Genomic DNA, 19,889 nt, shown 5'->3' with positions numbered 1-19,889 from the left:
GGCCGCATTTGCGGTCGGGGTAGACGACGGATGGGGCCCACCTACGAAGGCTGTCCAGGCCTACACGAGATGAGGCAGGATAAAAAGGGATAATCTCCCTCGATCCCAAATCATTGAGGCCAATTTCTAGCCATGGAATAATGGCGTGTATTAGAAACGAAAAAGATGAAATCTTAGTAGGGTAGTAGTAAAGTATACTTACCACAAAATTATTTTTATACAACAGTTACAGTTAATAAAACAAAAATTATGTTGAAAATAAAAATGATTTATCACATACAAATATATAAATGTTAGAGGTTATAATTGTGATTTGAGATCTGTGACTTAATAATGCATTCTTTTTAGACCTCAATTTATCTCAATTTATCTTACTTCATCTCAGCTCACTTTGTCTTAATTATTCTTACAAGTGAAACAGTCGGGTGGTAAAAAGAATACAGCTATTATAGGTATGTTCCAACAGTAGTCAGGAATTGGTTCCGAACCGTTCGAAATGTACATCCAACTAATTCTTACGATATATTCACTGAAGACACATTTAGAACTTAGCTGGCCATACATTTCAAACGGTTCGGATTCAATCCCTGACCCCTGACTCTTGTTGGAACAGACCTTATCTATGATCCTAGATAAATGATTCTGTCTATGATATTAGATATATGAAGCGACCGGTTGACCTAGAATTTAGGGTTATTTCTTCATGAAAATTTTGTTGAATTATATTGTTATCATTAAATCATTAATATACTTATATCTGTTAAAACAAAAATATATATTTTAAAAGTTCACTATTTAATTTTTTTAAAATGGACCGCAGTGAAGATGATATTATTCAACGGGTTGAAAATGATGGTAGTTAATAATTATCATTAATAATGTCTTGCATTGAATGCCTTTTTTTCTAGATTTTTATAAATATTTTCTGAAGTCTAGTTCAAATGCAGTACTAAATTACTCGATGACAATAACAGAGCAAGTAAAAAAATTGGGAGAAGGTATAGAACTATTAAATTTGGAACTTCAAAAACAAGTCTTGGAAAAACATAATGATTTATTGCAGCAAGCTGAGCATGCGACTAAACTAGAAACTGTTCTGAATATTATAAATACTCATGTACAGAACTTATTTGCAAATGCTGAGCGTTTAAATAGTCAGGTAACTTTTTCTTTTAATCGGAAGTTTATTATTTTCTCTAATGAAAAAATATTTGAATGGAACAAATTGTATTCATTATTTTATTGAAATTGAATGGATTCAGCCAGAAATTAGATATTAACATTTTTATTTTCAATTTCATTTTAACTTAATTCAATTTTAGATCACAGTTCCTTATAATGAGTTGGAAAAACATACAAAGGTTTTAAGCCGTTTACATTTAGCTAGTCATATTTTACGTCAAGTAAACAGACTTCAACAATTAAGTAAAAGATTAAGTACTACCAGTGATCCAGTTCAGAAAGCCACTATTTTGCAGGAATTAGGTAGGTGCTTATTTAACTATTAACTCTGGGGGAGGGAGTCTAATTGGTAATAAATTGGAACATCAAGTGTTGTCTAAATTAAATATCTTGAATAATCAAAATGCAATTTTTTTTTTAATTTTTGAATGACGTATGCAACGAGGCATTATTGAAAATCCTGGGATTTAAAAAGGCCCGCAATTATGGTTCGCAGATATTCATGTCATTAACTATATTTACATAAAACCTGAGTAAAGAACAGCAATATTATATAGAAACTAAATTTAAATTGCTAAATAGTTTTGGCATTATTATTACATTCTTGTAAACACGTATATGTAAAACTAACTTTTTCAACAGATGTGCTTGTTGGGCCCTTGACACGACTTTTATAAGTAAGGGGTTCATTTATCTCGATCTAATGCTGTCGAAGTCTATAGACCGTCATTTTTAGGTTGAATCATTGACTGACAAGTCATTATACATCTGTACACATTACTTCGAGAGTCCGAGAATCGATGGTTACTTAGGCCCATAGCCAATATCACACACTTCCCCCCTCTATGTCTCTGAAACTATAGGATCACTTTGGGCCCGTGACAACATTTGATCAGAATGTCGAGAACATATCACAATTCCAGCCAAATCTAGCGGGACTCAATTTCCATTCATTTTGTGCAGGATCCTTTAAAATACTATATTTAATATAAAATATTAGGAAATTTTTAAATCTTCATCTTGCATATTGCTTTGTCTTAAACAACAACACTTTTGAATGTCAACATTGCTCTTCCTTCTATGTGAGTACCTTGGAAATAGATAAACGTAAATTTTCATAAATTGATCCAAGACTAAGTTCTTGTTGCACACAAGTTTTTGCAGCTAATTATTTCTTTGGTTGATTTTCTTTTTGTCGCTTACGCAAGAACAACAATGTGTTGATACAAATCTTTGAATATAGGATAGGGATTAATGTTATTATTTGACTCTCTGTAGTATATTATCAAAAGTTGAAATTTTTTGGTAATTTTAATGATAGTGATATTAGACTGTAAAGTTTAAACTAATTTTAAAGAAATAATGAATAGTTCCAGAAGAACTTATTCTTTATGGATTTCATAATAATACACCTAGAGCCTGTGAAAGTACAAACAGGACCCTGATAGTCCTACACTAACCAGAAAATGCTATTTACTACCTTAAAAGAAACGAATAAATTTAAATAACAAATAATAGTAGTATCTCAGTATCTGTATCACTCTTTATCAATAGACTGCTTTTGTGCCCAGAAATGGTTATCATCATTCAGTGCATGAATGAAAGAAACCTGAAAATCTTATTTATTATAGGGGGATGGTCAAATGCCAACGTATGTCAGTCTCTCACACTGACCCATACCAACATTCTTCCACCCTATCATACTCGCAATAAAATTCTACATATTTTGCTGATTTACTGTTTTTTTACATGTTTATACAGGCTGCTATAAATAAATAAAGCGTGGTGGTAATAGTTTAAATAACTAGATGGATTTTACAGGGTCTAACGATACTTACAGTATACAATTCAATAAACAAAGAAATCTAAATAAAAAATTTAGATAAATTTGGAACGAATACACTGAAGATGAATTTTTCGCGACAAAACGTCTGAATCTGGTTCAGGCTGAGGCAGTACAGTATTGGGGGCCATGAAAGCTTCCAAAAAATGTAATAAAATTTCTAGGGTCTTATTTAAAAAAAATGAAGTTGATGATGGTCCTGGAGAGACAAAACCTTACATACAAATTGATTATGCCATTCGAAAGAGGGCAAAAAGTGACCATGAGAAAGTGTTTTTCTTTTTTCAATATCACCTCGAACAAGGCTGAAATGAAACAGAAATGGATTTCCAAAATTTTGTTTTTTTTTCAAATATTTCGAAAACTAATCATGTTAGCCTTGATTTTTTAGAGGCGTAATGTTGATCCCCTGATTACGCAACTTTGCCCTCATTTAAGCTACTTCATACCTCTTACCATTTCCGAGATCCCTGTAGTGAGAAGCGAATTTGTAACATCCTGTATACTATTATGAAAAATCTTAGCTTTTCAATACATAGTACTACAACTAATTTTTCACTTTCGCATATTTAGAGCAACTGGCCTGTGATCCAGAATTATCAGATATAGAGGCTGTAAATACTGAACTTCGTAATATAAAAATTCATCAACAGAAATTAGTTCAATTATCAACTGGTTCATTAAACCAAGGAATTCTAAATGAAAATGTTACTCAAACCACAACTGCCCTACAGGTAATAATTTTAAGTTATAATTTTTAGTTATAAGCATTAAACTATTTTAAAACTGTTCAAGACACATATACAGAGCCTCCATAAATGATTACAAGCCACGTTGTTTGGAACAGTAATTTTATTTCCTTCAGGTTGACAATTAAATTTTGGTAAAATTAAAACAATAAGATCAAGATTACATTAAAACACAACATTCTGTTTCACCGGTTGTGATTGGTGTAATTTTTCACAAGATTCGATTCAACCAATTAACGATCGCATTATTTCGAGCTTAGACGTAACGGTTTATCATTGTTCATTGTAAACAAATCATTAATATTGATGACACCAACATTTAGGGAATTTACATTACCAGTACCATTTGTGCAATGTTGGGTTGCTTAGGCTCGGCAGTATCATGGCATGTAAACATTTATGAAGGCTCTGTACATCATGCCCCAGATAGGTGAATTGACTTTTGATATTTGGCTTAATTTTTCTCAAGGTAAGTATTAAAATTTTTCACACACACTGAGAAAATTTTCTTAACATTTTGTCAGGGCACTTTATACTAATGAAAAAAACTGAAATCTACCGAAAAATCAAAGTAGGACTTTTTATTTTATTTTGCAGAAATATTCAGTTCTTAGAAACATTTTTGAATAACATTTTGTGATAGTTCGTAAAGAAAGTGTACTTTACTAGTGAATAAAATTAGATTCTAAATTTCCATGGTTTACTAGATTTTACTTATTTGAAACCGTAAATTTTGTTTCACAAATAAGCAGGGCAGAATCTCGGAAGGTGATTTTTCAATATCAATATTTTTGACTCTTATAAAAGTAATTTCACATAATTGGGGACATGCTGTTTATATAACACACTACACAGAGTGTATCATAATTATTAATAGCGCAAATTGAAACAACTGTAAGTACACGATACTAGAAGCAAAAAAGTCTTTGTAAACATGGATCTGCAAACGAGCTGTTTGCGAGATAATTTAGAATATGTGGTTACCAGTCACCACTGACTTGATTGTTTGTAAACGACTCTCGGAGTGTCTTCGAGCAGGATATGCTTTTTGGTACAAGCGTACGGCCTCCCGTGCATTGCCTTTAGCCCTACCATACATGAAGTGCTTCATACTCCTCATTACTGTAGTATTCCATTTTACCTATTGTACAGCACACGTAGAACACAACTGTTTTATTACAATGCTGCGTCTCAGAAATATTCACTTGAGTAAACCAAAACCACACCGTTTCTACTACACAAAAAGTAAACAACACACCTGACGCTCCTCAAACAACCGAGAGAAGTGGTACCCTGACTGTGTACTGTATCCATTCTATTTTATTACAACTTCATGTCTCAAAAATGTTCATTTGCGTAAATAAAGACAACACCACGGATCGTTTCTATTGCACAAGAAGTAAACAACACAACTGACGCTCAATGCAGTGAAGAGTATAACAGGCCTGCATCCGGGTACAAGAAAAACCCTTTGAACAAACACTTCCTTTAACTAACAAGTAAGTACATTGTAGTCATTGTAACATGTAGTAACATATTAACTACGGTTTTCTTGTTCATTAAAAATAACTGCACTTTTACCAAAATATCTAATAACTTTTCTTAATGTTGTATTGGTACCTTTTCCTAACTAGGATGAGGTCTACACACAATCAAGTCAGTGGTGGCTTGTAACCACAAATTCTAAATTATCTCGCAAACGGCACGTTTCCGGACCCATGTTTACTAAGCCTTTTTTGCTTCTAGTATCGTGTACTTCAGCTGTGTAAATTTACACTATTAATAATTAATAGTGTAAATTTACACCGTGTGTAAAAAGTGATTATACAAAATATTTATTAAGTGTTGTTTTTAGATTTTTTATAACTTGGGTACTATAAAAACAATTACAAATAATTTGGTACAACAAAATTTAGATGAATGTCGAGTATGTTTACAAATGGCACTCAGTGCTAATGTTGGTGGAAACTTGGCAAAGAACAAAGGAGGACCAGGTCGTGTGGCTTTAACATCTAATCAAGGATTTAGAAGTAAGATTTGGATAGAACTGGAAAAACTCTTTTCAGAAGATGTTTATCAAATTTGTAAACAAGTAAGACATTTTTATTAATTTTTCAAAAATTATGTTTTAATGCAGCTTAAATTTACATGGATAATATGTTACTATTTCTATTGTTAGGTGAAGTTTTTACAAATAACGTTAAGTGGATTAAATATGCAAAATGTTGAACAAAATATAGCCATTATGTTTTGGACCAAATTTGGAGAAATTTTACAAGAGGAGATACAAAAAACTACTTCTGCCGTTCAACAAATGTTAGAAGAAGATTATCCGAAATTATTAAAGAATTATTGTGAAATGACAAAAAAGTTAAAATATGATCAGTTTACTTTTGAGTAAGTAATTATTTTCTTTAGTTTTTCATACCATAGTTAAAAGCAGATTTTAAAACTTGACTTTACTATTCCCGTTTATAGTTGATGGACGGGATTCATAGATTGATGTGTAGATACTAGGATTATTACAAAAATGTGGAAAACAGATTCAATTTTTTTATAAAAACTTGAAGAAATAAGAAAAGGAGAATATATGCTTTATTTAGGTCCTCTTCAATCCAGTAGAACTTTATGTGTCATTTCAATTACTTTATGTCTAAATTTCAATAGTAAGATAAGTAATTGTATAATTGCAAATTTTGCACTGATAAATATAAAAAATCTATTTCTGATGTAAAAATAGATTAATTAATTATAGATAGATAGATTAATTAATAGTAAATGCTTGCTGTATGTGAAAAACATTTCAAAGAATGTTCAAAACACTATTTTTCCATCTAAGAATAAACAGCACAGCACCTTAAAATACATTTTTAAATTGATTTATGTGACACACTTTTTCCATTTTCATTTCATTGAAATCTGTTAGTAAATAATTTTAGAGACTTATTTGCTGTGTAGTATCATTATTGGTTCTGATATCATTATTGCTAATTAATAATTCAGAATGTCAGGATGTTATAAAAGTGGATAATACATCATTAATGTTTTTAGTAAGTCCTTGTTATTTTCATTTCAAGGAAATCGCCAGCGTTATTTGTGAACTTACTTAAAAAGCCTTACAGAAAAAAGAAAGTCAGAAATTTCGAATACTAATTATTTTGGGGGTTACTCTGGACAAGAAATTAACCTGGGTAGGTACCCTATGTTGATAGGCAATTTCTACGGTATCCTTTTGGGTTCGCAAATCAAAGCTATATATTGTGATTCTACTCTCATTTATGCAGCTATTGAATGATTATCTGCTTTTTGACAGATCACAATCAAACAACACTTGAACAACCTGTGACTGATATCAGCTTGACGGGAGCATTATGTCATAACAATTATCCAAGCCTCGTCTGAAGCCTCAACTCTGTAATATCTTTACACAGAGTTGAGACTTAAGACCGGTTTTGGCTCATGTACACTCGACACAAGATAAAGGTTTCCAACATAAAAGACATACTACTTTTAAAGAGGTGAGCCGGTGGACTATTAATAGGAATTTTGGGAGGCATCAATAATTAGGGGCGTCATATTTTTTTTTGTGTTGGCACGTGTGTAACGACACAAAAAAAAATAGCAGGCCTGAAGTATATGCATTATAAAAAGAGAAGAGTATACTTTGCATCCGTTTAAATCCGTTTTAGGCTAGAAGAAAAAATATTAGTCCTTATTAATATGTATTTACCTTTTTGAGATTAACAATGGATATTGAGTGTACAATAATTTAAAGAAACACACGTTTACTGACGCACGCGCATTGACAATAGCGAACGAAATAATCTATCTTTGTCATAAGCAAAATATAAAAAGGTAAATAAATTTGTATCTGTCTAAAAAACAAACGTAAAAAAAAATTCGAAGGCAACTTTTCATTATTTTAAATAATCAACCGAATAGTATAGAAAAAAAATGTTTTAGTTTTGTTACATCATTAAAATTAACAATTAAAAATTTGAAATTGTTATAACTTTCTTATTAAAAATTAAAAATCATGTCTATTTCTCTAAAAAGAAAAGTTACATTTTTTAGAGTAGATTCCAGCCTCCTTAACTCTGTTAATTTTAATAGTACAAGAAAACGTCGAGAGGCCATTTTTATGTAGAATAGTATGCTTTACAACTTTTATAAGAAACTTCATCTGATTTTATTGCGGGCACCTATACAGTGTTTATTAATGGCGTACAGAAAAACCAGAGGCCCATTCTGTGGCTAAAATTAAATAAATTTTGTTACACACACGTAGGCTCTTAAGGCCGCCGTTTCCGAGCTGCAGGGTTTTCAAAATTAAAAAAAAAAAATTAAAATTTTTAATTTTCTTATATCCATTCAATCTAACTATAGTCCAGTCGGCAGAGGCCGAAAAGTTACACTTGGTGACATTTTCTTGATAACTCGGAAATAACTACACAGGAATACTTTAAGTGATGAGTTCAATAACAGGCTAATTTGCTGACAAAGTATTTTATCAGGAAAAAAGTTATTAACAATTTAATTGTGAAAAATTTTTTTTTAGTCAGCGGGATGACTGTACGAAAAAATGCTTCGGGTACATGATTTTGTTCGTAATAAAAATAGCTACAAAATGGCGGTGGTCCGATTACGAAATTTGCAATAACAAAGCCATGACATTGAAAAAACGGTATAAAACGTCAATTTTTTAAAGTTGCTGAAAAAGTGAATTATAAACAAAAAGTGATAAAACTTTTGAAAACTATAGTTCAATATATATATAATAATGATGCTAAAGCCGAAAATCAGGAGAGCAAAACTTTTTGTTCTATAAGGTTTTATACATTCATCGGCATCTGAAACTCGAAACTGCCAAATTTGTTCGAAGCTTTGCTGACACTTGAAATTTGGTACACACATAGTGTAAATATGCAGAAACCAAAAGCAATTTGCAAAATTCAAGTATCTTCATTTTTGCAGATTTGGTAAGGTTTTATACGTGGCCCTAGTTTTATACGTCACCGTTTTTTTTAATTTTTGGACATATATTTATAAAATATTCCATTACGGTAGATTAACCAGCACAATTACCTATAATTAAAAAAAAAATTATTTTCATCATTTAGATCCTAAGTTACTTAACATTTTGCACCTGTTAGCCATACTCATATATTATTCAACATATCAACATAAAACAAAAACGTATGTGTGGGGTAGGCCTGTAGTTATTTCCGGGTTATCAAGGTTTGACACAGGCCGAATTTCTACCAACTGGACTACTATTCGTAAGTAGGTAGTAGACGTTTCGCATGATTTATTAACTAAGATGAATCGATTTTTCTATTGTAATGTAAATGCAACTCTTTTAATAGAAACAAGATAATAAAAAATGAATATGGGGTCTGCTATAAGAGTTTGCCGATTAGTCCCATTTTAAAAATCCCAATCTACCAGGAAAGCATTTTTGTACAAAACTCGTAAAATGTTAGATGTGACGGTAAAATATTGCCACATGAGTTTAATGGGAATGCCCCATATAGACAAGCGGTTGAGCCGTCATATTTCAAACAAAATACGATTCTGATTGGAAACCTTTATCTTGCGTCGAGTGTACCATCTCTGTGTAAAAACATCGAAGAATATTACTTTGGCAATGCCTGATGGGGTGTGCTGTTATTAATACATACTTAGAGGCTCTCCTGTCACTTTCCAAACTACATCTTGTAGTAGAGGGAGAGGCAAGCAGGCCTTAAATGTTGGAGGCTATGGTGGAGTAAAGATCATGTTGGGGGATATATGGTTGCCCTCAAAGAACTAGTATGTTTTTCACAGAAACTTCAAAGTAGAGATATCGATAACCCTGATGCTCTGGAATGACCCGTTTGGTTCACTAAGACACGTTTTTGTCCCACATGATCACTTATCGTGTGGTTTTAAAGTGTGTCCATGTTGGGACAGAAATAAAATCGTGTAAAGCTGACCTGGATTCCTAGTTACACAGAACATTCCATCTTTTTAGCAGTCAATAACCAGTCTCAACCAAAAACATTAAAGAATTTAGACTTTATTCCTTTTTTGCTGTTATTTATGTAACTGATGTATCTGGCAACATAATATAACAGAAAAAAGAATGAGGAGAATGTATCGGTCTTTGGAATGTGCATACAACATATTTAAACAAAGAAGGTGAACATGCAAATAATATCACACCAAAAATACTCCAATTAAGAATTATAATCAAATTATACAGTTTTGATTCTCAGTTTTCTTAAGCCTAGGTACGCAGAATAAGTTTGTCAGATGATGCTTTAATCTTTATATTATTTTATTTTTGTTGTTTGAAATATGTGTAAGATTATTTTTTATGCAGTATAAATTTGTTTTAAAAGTCATCTTAATTATCTTAAATAACTAGTTCGCAATATTCAGTTAATATTAGGAATAAGTGCAGTTTATTTTCAATGAATTTTTCCGTTCATTTAATTACTTCCTCAAAAAAAAGACAACATTTTTGTTGTTATAATATACTCTTACATTATTCTGAACATTATTTTTTTTAGAAGAATAAAACATGTTCGTTTATTTTTCGTTGACTTTAAGATAAAATAAAGTTTTTCAAATACATTTCTGGTCGAGAAATCTCTTTTTAGATGTTATGTACTTAAAACGTGAGCGACTATTGACTACTACGGTGTCCTTAAAGTAAAGGTTGACATAGGTACTTGTATACATAAAATAATATGACCAAATTAGCCAAGGTTGATGGGAAAATTTAGTATGTACCTCGGCCAAAACCTGTATTTTTTGGGTACCACCAACTTGTAGACAAAAACATAGGTTGATATAGGTATATAAATAACTATTAAAGTGTTCTTTATTTCAATTGTAGCCGAAATGTTTTAAAGAATCTTGAAAATTCTTATCTTTCAACATCTTTAACAAGAATGTTAGATCCTACACAATCATTATTCGATAATGAAAGTGCTGTGCCCTCCCATGATCAGATTGATTCGTTAATTCGAATAATAACAAGGTAATAAAATAAACAGATGTCAGTCACATTCTTTATTTAAAAAATGTATATTTTAGCGAGTTAAGTGTAGCACTGATAGAACAGAATTTAAATGAACAGACTTCTAAAAATGTTGCAAAATGCATCAAAATGTTCGCTGTCAAAACAGAGCAGCAGTTGGAAACAGGACCAGAAGCTGCTCAAGTTATAGGTATGTACCATTTGAATCTAAAAAAAAAATATGTCCACATCTTTTTTGTTTAAGGAGGATCTCCAAATATCGGTCAAAATAAAAATATGAACCTTGCCAATGCTTTATATTATCTCCAAACACAAATTCAAAGAATGCTTTTCAATATGAGGGATAGTTTACCAGATTCCTGTGTGAAAATAATCAGCGAAAGTTTACAAAGCCTTGATTATTTAACGTCGTCCATTTTACAACCACTAGTTGGTAAAAGATACTTTTTTTAATTTCTTACAAATAAAATATAAAACGTCACATCATTCATAAAATGACAGTTTCTTAATGAAAGTATTTTTAACATTATATTTTTAGGATCCATTACATCCGTAATAGAGACAATTATAATAACACTTCATTTGGAAACTGATTGGCCTAAGCTACCATTGCCTGCTAATAAAACCTTTCAATCTTGCAGTCCATACATGAGGGAATTGAGTCAGTTTATAATGAGGGTATATCAAACATATTTGTCTAATTTTGAGAATAAGGAAGTTTTATCTGCCAAGTAAGTATGGTTATTGTACAGGTTTTACCATTCCTGAAAAATTTTTGAATTTTTTGAATAACTGATATGCTTAACACACTGCACTTACAATTCTCCTGTATAATTGCTCTCTATTCTCCCTTTCGATTTTAATGCGCCTCACAAAAAATAATCGGAGGGTGTCAAGTCTGGTGATCTTGTTCTCTTCCGATCCACCATCCTTGATATTGTACATGTAAATGTTGTCGAACTAGTACATGAAATGAGGAGGTGCATAAACCACATTTCATGGTGAAGTAACAACAGTAGATCTTTTAATATGATTAAGATTAATTAAGGTTTTTTCCATTTAATCTGTTTGATAATATAACAGAGTCTGTAATAAAATTACCAATGAATGATGAATTGTTGATAAGAGGTTCTTACATCGAATGATTTCTCTACAATTCATTCTTAGCATAACTAACTTGTTTTCCTAAAATAATGTTTTAGTTAAGTTTGTATTTTCTGCAGGTTATTTATTTCAACATTATATTATATTTATATATATATACGTAAGTGTTCAAAGTTTATAAACCACATAGTCAATATGTTTAGCTTATTTGAAATTTGAATCTAAATAAACACCTAAATATTTTTTATCACGCGCGCTCGCTATGGGATATATAGCGAAGGGGGTTATGTGCACAGATAGTGCTCAGAGTAATAAATAAAGGGAAGACCTCATGCCCTATTTCAGTGCACAGTGTAAACATGTAACCACAACAACTCATATATCATCAACAAATGATATATAAGTAAACACAATGGTCCCTGGTACAGTGGTGTACCGAGTTTAGGTTTAAAATCTATCATAATATAAGGAAACCATAAAAATTAGACTTTTTAATAGAATTTGATAAAATCAGAAGTGCTTGATTATCTAAGCTTTCATGTGTAATAAATAGACAATAAATAGGAAAAAGTTAGTGGTTTCTCCAAAATCTATAATTAATATTTTAAAAACATTTCCAGAACAAAAGAGTGACTAAAGAAAACTCCTCAATTGAAACTGTCATTATACTATAGCTACCAAGTGAACATAATTTTACAAGTATCTAATGCTACAAAATATGATGCATTCAATGTCATTGCCTGCTATTAGTTCTATTATTTCATAGTAGTTCTCGATTACTGGAAAAACTACATTTATTAAAATAAATAATTTAAATAAAACTACAAGGAGCAAAAATATATTTCATTAAAATATACGCGTGTACTGGGTCACGTGCCTGATTAGCCAATAAAAACAAAGGACGCATCTATCTGTTCGCTGTGAACACATTTTGTATATGAGGTTGCATATATTAAGGGGCGTAGCTCGCGTCGTAATAAATAATAATATAAGCTCCCAGATTTATTTTACCGCGAGTACATTTGAATTCTTTAAATATTTTGTTGATATTTAATATGATTAAATACATAAAATTTTATGTGTTCTGCAGCTCCGCAGCTCTTATGGTAAAACTGCCACTGCATTTAATCGTGTGGGAAAATAGACATGTTCCAAACACGTTTTAAACGCATGCAACAAAAATAAACTGAATTTTGAGCTCATAGCATTGACAGCTCCTCTCTTACGGAGCAGGGACAACATGTGATTAAAGAAGTTTTATAGCAACATCTATAAAATTTCCTTCACTGGCAATTTCTCGAAGGGGGAGCCTTTGAGACGGCACAACCTTTTAATCAACACTGCTAAAAATGTTTGTTAAATTATTCTTATTACCTTTTTAAAACGTATTACCTTCCAAATGTTGTATTAATAGGGACAACTCCATGTGTGAGACATTGTTTTCCAGTTACTGTTACCTTAATATCTGTAGCACGGAAATGCTTCGAACAGACATAATTATCCTTTCCTTTGATAAATCATATTCAGATATGGCTAAATTTTCTAGCCACACTGCTCGTATCGCAGGATCTTATGGTATTCTACAAATAAACACAGAGGTAGTGATAGTATCAAAATACAAACGTAATAAATTAGCAAATAAAATACTTAGAACACCTTACACCCTTGTAAGAACGTCCATGGAAACAATGTTAAACTTACTTATGAAAAGAAGTAGCACATATTTGGCTCTTTTCCTGTAATTGTTGGCATATTATACACCGCTTTGGCATTTTTATTGAAATTAAATAAAAAAACACAGTTTAAAAAGACACAAAACACTGAACTCGGCTAATATCAATTTCACAATAATAGACTGTAATAATGGCATCTCTTATAGTACCGTTTAATACCAGGCAATGATGCCACTTACGGCGTTTGTATTGCTAAGAATTTCAATAATGTATTTTTTTTTTCGGATATTCAGAATCTATAATTATAAAACAAGTTGCAAGAAAATAGTGTCGTAGTCTTATGCATATTACAATGTAACTAATTTGCAAGTCGAGGTCAAAAAAAAGGTAGATCCTTGTACGTTAATCAATTAAAATAACCGCTGTACCTAGCTATAAAGATAAAAATGTAACATTGGCATCAACGTCAAGGACGTCACCAAGTTCCAATGTTTGTAAATACACATAATATCAACACTTCACTATCGAATGTAAATAACGGCGTCCCCTTTATTTATTAGTCTGAGGGAAATTGCCAGATAGTACAACGGTGTGGTATTATTTTCATAGCGCAATGCTCCAGCATTGTGCTATGAAAATTGGTAACGGGTTATCCATTTACTCCTTGGGAAGTAAAGTTTAAAAAAACACAGTGAATATTTAAATTTCGATGGAACTTTTATTTCATAATAAAGTTTGGACTATGCCATTATGCGTGAAAAACAATATCATTCAAATGTCTTCCACGGAACCGTTTGCAGGACTCAAACTTTTTGAGGTAATTTTCGAAGACTTTTTCACTCAATTCGGGCAATAATTCGGCCATAACTTGATATATCTCGTCTTTGAATTACTCCAAAGTTGTGGGATTGTTCGCATAACCACGGTCTTTCGCATAGCCCCACAAAGAGAAATCCAAAGGCGTTAAATCGTAGGATTTTGGTGGCCAAGCTACATCGCTGAATCTTGAAATTACACGTCCTGGGAATTTCTCGCGCAATAGAGCCATAATTGGTCGCGTTGTGTGGCATGTGGCCCCATTTTGTTGAAACCACATATCGTCCAGATCAAAATCTTCAATTTCAGGCTAAAAAAAGTTGATGATCATGGCGCCACAATGTGCCGTATGACAGGTCCAAATGCTGAGCTCGACTTGAAGTCGAAAGATTCGGGTCATCGTTAATGCTTTCATTCACAGCGGCTATGTTTTCGATTGAACGGGCAAAACGATGATGCACAGGTCTTACGAGGTCTGTTACCGATCCAGTCTATTGGAATTTCCTCACTGTATTGGTTGTTTGCTAGGATGGACGATTATGTCAATCATAATCTCCGCGTAATGTGCGAAATGCAGCCACCGAAGATCCACCATTTTCGTAGCATAATTTAATAATTTTAACGCGTTGTTCGGTCGTAAAACGTTCCATATTGTGAAATGGCAAACCTTTAACTAAACAAATATCAGTCTGGACGATAGTGACATTTGACAAATATCAATTGGCAGGGCTTTACTATCCCAAGCTCGAAATGGATAACCCGTTATATAATTTAACCTCATATTTTTGTAAATTGTATGTGATTTGAAACTGTTTTTCATTTTTATTAGGTATACCCTGTATATTTAAATATTTTGTGCTACGGCAAGTTGACAACTGGACAAGATATATTATTTTCCTTTGGAATTACTTAAAATATTATAATAGAAAACTTGTTGGATGTAATAGGCAAAAAGATATTTTTGTGACTACGTATTTCACATCGCATGCCAAAAACATTTACTGTTTGCACGTGTTACATACATATTTCAGAAGAGAATCAAATGGTGATATATTTTCTACTTTTTTCTACAAACACAATGTTTTACGGGTCCTGTAGCCCTGGGCCTCACGAGACTGGGGGGCCTTGGCAAGATTATTTTTTTTTTAGAATCAAAAACCTATTTAAGTTTTGAAATTTAATATCATTTTTTTTTTTAAGAAAGAGGGTCTGAGTAGAGCTTGTTGCCCCAGGCCTCAACATAGGTTAATCCGGTCCTGCTTGTCATAAGTTATTTTTTATCTTTGGTAGTTTCTGAGCTACTGAAATCCCATTGCATTTGACTTATTTTGCAAATTATAAAAAAAAATTGTATATTTTTGTCTGTTAAAACCGAATATACAAAGAATTATTCTGTAAATAATTAATATTAAACTTTAATTAAAATGTATATAAGACAAAAAACTTTTTATGTTTTAGATGCAGTGACATTGCTATAAGATGCATTGAGTTATTTGTTCGTCACACGTCCCTTCTGAGACCGATATCTCAAGGGGGTCGTTTACGTCTACAAGCGGACTATCTCCATTTAGAAAATTCATTAAAAGTTATATGCCCCCAACTTTCTGATTTAGGAAGACCATATCGTCTGCTAAAATCGGTGGCATCTTTGATAGCATTGTCACCTACTGAAATAGTTTCTGGACAAATTTCTGGCAGTTCAGTTCCTCACAGTACCATCCTTTTAATGTTGTTTGGATTTGCTGGTCCCGAATTAGCTAGTCCACATCAGAATACTAGTTGGTCATTACCAAAATTGTCGACTTGGCTGGATGAACATACAAATGAAGAAGATAGACTGGATCTTATCGCTGGAGCATTACAAAGATATGAACATATAGTAAGACAGAAAAATTCAGTTAATTATGACCCTGCTTATCCTGTAATGTCACAATTTTTAGAAACTGCAATTAAGGGTGTAAAAAAGTAATTATAATACGGTAATTCAACTTTGTGTGCAATTTTATAATTATATGAAATAAAGGTGAATATAGAACGGTGAATGTGATAATAAAATTATTGTTAATCACAAACAGGTTGTACAAAAAAGAGATTGATTTATTAAAACAGTTTAACAGATAAATCACTCCACTCTTGAAAACGATAATGTCCATGGGCATCATGTACCCCTCCCCTCCCCAACTGTTTAAAAAGCGTTTAGGTTTTGAAATTTTAAATTTTATATCGGTAGGTTGCTGATTGTTACCGCTGCTGAGTAAATAAACTATTCTATTCTATCTAAAAACGAATATTTTTTTTTCGTTTGTTAGTTTATCATAATTCTCGGGAAAGAGTAAAGGCTTAATAATCTCACAATCCTTTTATTAAGACGACTAGTTTCGAGGTCTACACTTTGCACCTCATCTTCAGGTCATAACAAGGATATCACATTTACGAGGTTCTGTGCAAAATTTGGAAAATTCATCTAAATAACCAGTTTATCAATTGTATACTTAATAATATCTTCCTAACGTTATTAGATATTATTAAGTATACAATTGATAAACTGGTTATTTAGATGAATTTTCCAAATTTTGCACAGAACCTCGTAAATGTGATATCCTTGTTATGACCTGAAGACGAGGTGCAAAGTGTAGACCTCGAAACTAGTCGTCTTAATAAAAGGATTGTGAGATTATTAAGCCTTTACTCTTTCCCGAGAATTATAAATATGGACTCACACTTATCTATTTCAAATTTAGTTTATTATGTTTTAAGAGCCCCCTCAAAAAATCAGCTCAAAAAAAAAATTTTTTTAGGGGTTGCTCATGATTTTTTAAAATTTTCTAAATTGTCAAAAATTGCATTTATTTTTTCTCGTTATTTTATCATTTTCTAGCTTGAAAAAAATCTCGATTCTGAAAATTTCAAATCGATATTTTAATTTCTAAAGGTCTCATAATTATTTTAACTTTAAAAATAGTGTACCTAATATGTTTTCGAGCAACCTCTAAAAATAAATATCAACAAACTAATAATTTTTTTTATTGAATTTGATGAATAAATAAATCACGACACACTTTAAAAATTTCACATATTTCAAATATTTATAATTTTTTTATTTTTTAAAATTTAAGTGTGATTTATTTCTATTCTTTTGTTCAACAAATTCAATAAAAAAAAAATTATTAGTTTGTTGATACATATTTATTTTTAGAGGTCGCTCGGAAACATAGGTACACTACTTTGAAATTTAAAATAATTGAGTGATCTTTAGAAATTAAAATATTGATTTGAAATTTTCAGAATCGAGATTTTTTTCAACCTAGAAAATGATAAAATAACGAGAAAATAAATAAAAAAAAAATTCAATTTGTGACGATTTTGAAAATTTTTTAAAATCTTGAGCGACCTCAAAAAAAAATTTTTTTTGAGCTGATTTTTGAGGGGGCTCTTAAAACATGCTAAACTAACATATTTTCACAAGAGACACGAAAAAAACATTCGTTTTTGTTTGGGCCACCCCAATGTCCATGTTAAAATAAATTAACTGATCAGAAAAAAAATTGGAAAATGGTAGTCAGAACATTTTCAATGGAACTTTATGTGGCATGTATGTCTTATTCAGAATATTTACAAACTGTTTCCGTTGGGATATTTTTCAACAAAAGTACGCCAGGAACATTTGAAAGTAGGTGTATTACATAAGAAGTATTAAAAGAACTTATTCATTTTGAACATAAAGTCACAATGAAAATGTATCAAATGTAATATAGACCGATCGAAATAACTCATTTAGAGGGAAAAAAAAAGAAAATTGTTACCTGGACTTTTATAAGTGGAAATGGTAAAGGGGCTTATAATAAGCGAAAAAAATAAATGCGTGAGCAGGGCCAGTGGAGGGTTGATTTGGGGGGTTGAAAAGTTATGAAAAATTGTATCATTGGNTTGAGAAGAATCAATAATTCAAAGGTTTAAATGTCAGTATTGGGATAAAAAGATATTAATGTCTAGATGACAGTGGAAGTTAATTTGATGACAATTTATAAATAGATTATGAATTTTAGAGGAATATTAGTCTAAATCTATGAAAGTGGTTATAAAATAAGGGCATTGGATAGGGAATTGAGAATTAAATAATATTAGAAAATTTAAATTAAAAATGTAAAATTTAAAAGTGATCTGATTGGTTAAATAAAAAAAAGGAGATTTTGTATTTTAAATTAAGTGTGTAGTGCGACGGTAATCAAGAAGAATAATAAATAAGACAGGAGAAGAGAGAGGAGATTGTCAAAAAGAATATAAGAAGATTAAATTATTACCAGCTAATTATAGTATCAAAGACGAGAGGAGAAGTTATTGAGAAGCTGAAGGAAAAGTTTCTGAAGATAAGAATTTGTATTGGAAGAAAGTAACAGGAGATACAGATAACGAAAGACGTAAATATTAAAAAGGTTAGATTATTAAAATTGTATGAATTATCCTAGCCAACAATAAAAGATTCGAGGGGTACGAGAGACCAGGGGAGAGCTAGAAGTCCCATCTAGCATATATCGACAATCACCAGGAGAGAGTACGTAGACGCCTAGAAGGGAGAGGATATAAGCAACGCTACAGAGAGAAGGTACCGACGTAAGAAATCAAGGACAGTGAAAAAAAAAAGGATTGTTGATCGGTCTGAAGTGAGTGACAATAATAATTATAAGAATAGAATAAGTACATGTTTGTAGCATAGAATTAAGATAGAGCAGGTTAAATTAGGGAATAGAAAAATTTAATAATTTATTTGTCATCATAAATATCAATAGAAAGTTTGAACCCAGATCACACTATATTATTTAATTTTATTCAGTTTAATCTAAGAACCGACTTCTGAGAAGGGAACTCATGTTCTGATAAAATTCATAGAAATTATTTGTGCAAAATTAACAGAATAAATTTAGTTTTCAATCAAATCATAAAAAAAAAGGAAAACATTAATAAAATTATAAGTTAATTTTAAATCCCGAATACTAAAACTATTTTCATCTTTGAATTACCATTTAAATTATATTGAGTGATATCCTGTGAGAAAAGCTAGCCTGGTAAGTGATCAATTATATTTCATGAATTAATAGAAAAAGTTACAACATTTTACTGGCGCTCTATATACTAATACACACCAATACACAAAACAGAACAAAGATATTTGTCACAATTGAATCATCACAATATATATGTAGGTATATGGTTATGTATGTCAGTGTATGTATGAAATAATTATATCAATATATGTCTGAATTTTTCTTAACTGAGTGTACCACACACGATGATTTATATATTGTATGTTAATATTGTATTAAAATATTGTACTGCATTATTGTTCTCGAAACAAGTCATTACTTATCGAGTATATGTTTTATTACTTTTTTTATGCTTATTCTTAGTATTAAGATTAGATTCTAAAATTGATTATTGTATATTGTTAGAAAGGATGTAGCATAGGTAAATAAACATTATTATTATTATAAACAATA

At 31.2% G+C, this 19,889-nt stretch overlaps 1 protein-coding gene across 1 annotated transcript; it reads left to right on the top strand.

The window, feature by feature from the left end:
* The first annotated feature begins 653 nt into the window (after nucleotides 1-653).
* LOC108915318 (conserved oligomeric Golgi complex subunit 5) lies at nucleotides 654-16,516 on the top strand. Its single transcript, XM_018721313.1, has 11 exons — nucleotides 654-855; nucleotides 909-1,159; nucleotides 1,323-1,485; nucleotides 3,599-3,759; nucleotides 5,630-5,866; nucleotides 5,954-6,171; nucleotides 10,658-10,801; nucleotides 10,858-10,991; nucleotides 11,046-11,234; nucleotides 11,340-11,532; nucleotides 15,853-16,516. The coding sequence occupies exons 1-11, from the start codon at nucleotides 810-812 to the stop codon at nucleotides 16,361-16,363; spliced, it is 2,247 nt and encodes a 748-aa protein (XP_018576829.1). The 5' UTR covers nucleotides 654-809; the 3' UTR covers nucleotides 16,364-16,516.
* The last annotated feature ends 3,373 nt before the right edge of the window (nucleotides 16,517-19,889 follow it).

The sequence above is a fragment of the Anoplophora glabripennis genome, unplaced genomic scaffold, assembly GCF_000390285.2.
Source record: "Anoplophora glabripennis isolate ALB-LARVAE unplaced genomic scaffold, Agla_2.0 scaffold1602, whole genome shotgun sequence".
Taxonomy (NCBI): Eukaryota; Metazoa; Arthropoda; class Insecta; order Coleoptera; family Cerambycidae; genus Anoplophora; species Anoplophora glabripennis.
This window is presented reverse-complemented; position numbering and strand designations above follow the sequence as displayed.

What these genes read in the sequence shown, in the direction of transcription:
- LOC108915318 (XM_018721313.1), top strand. Translation starts at nt 810, where the DNA reads ATGGACCGCAGTGAAGATGATATTATTCAACGGGTTGAAAATGATG. An exon ending in TTTATCAAATTTGTAAACAA is followed by an intron (nt 5,867 to 5,953) that starts GTAAGACATTTT and finishes TTCTATTGTTAG; the next exon opens with GTGAAGTTTTTACAAATAAC. An exon ending in TTAATTCGAATAATAACAAG is followed by an intron (nt 10,802 to 10,857) that starts GTAATAAAATAA and finishes TGTATATTTTAG; the next exon opens with CGAGTTAAGTGTAGCACTGA.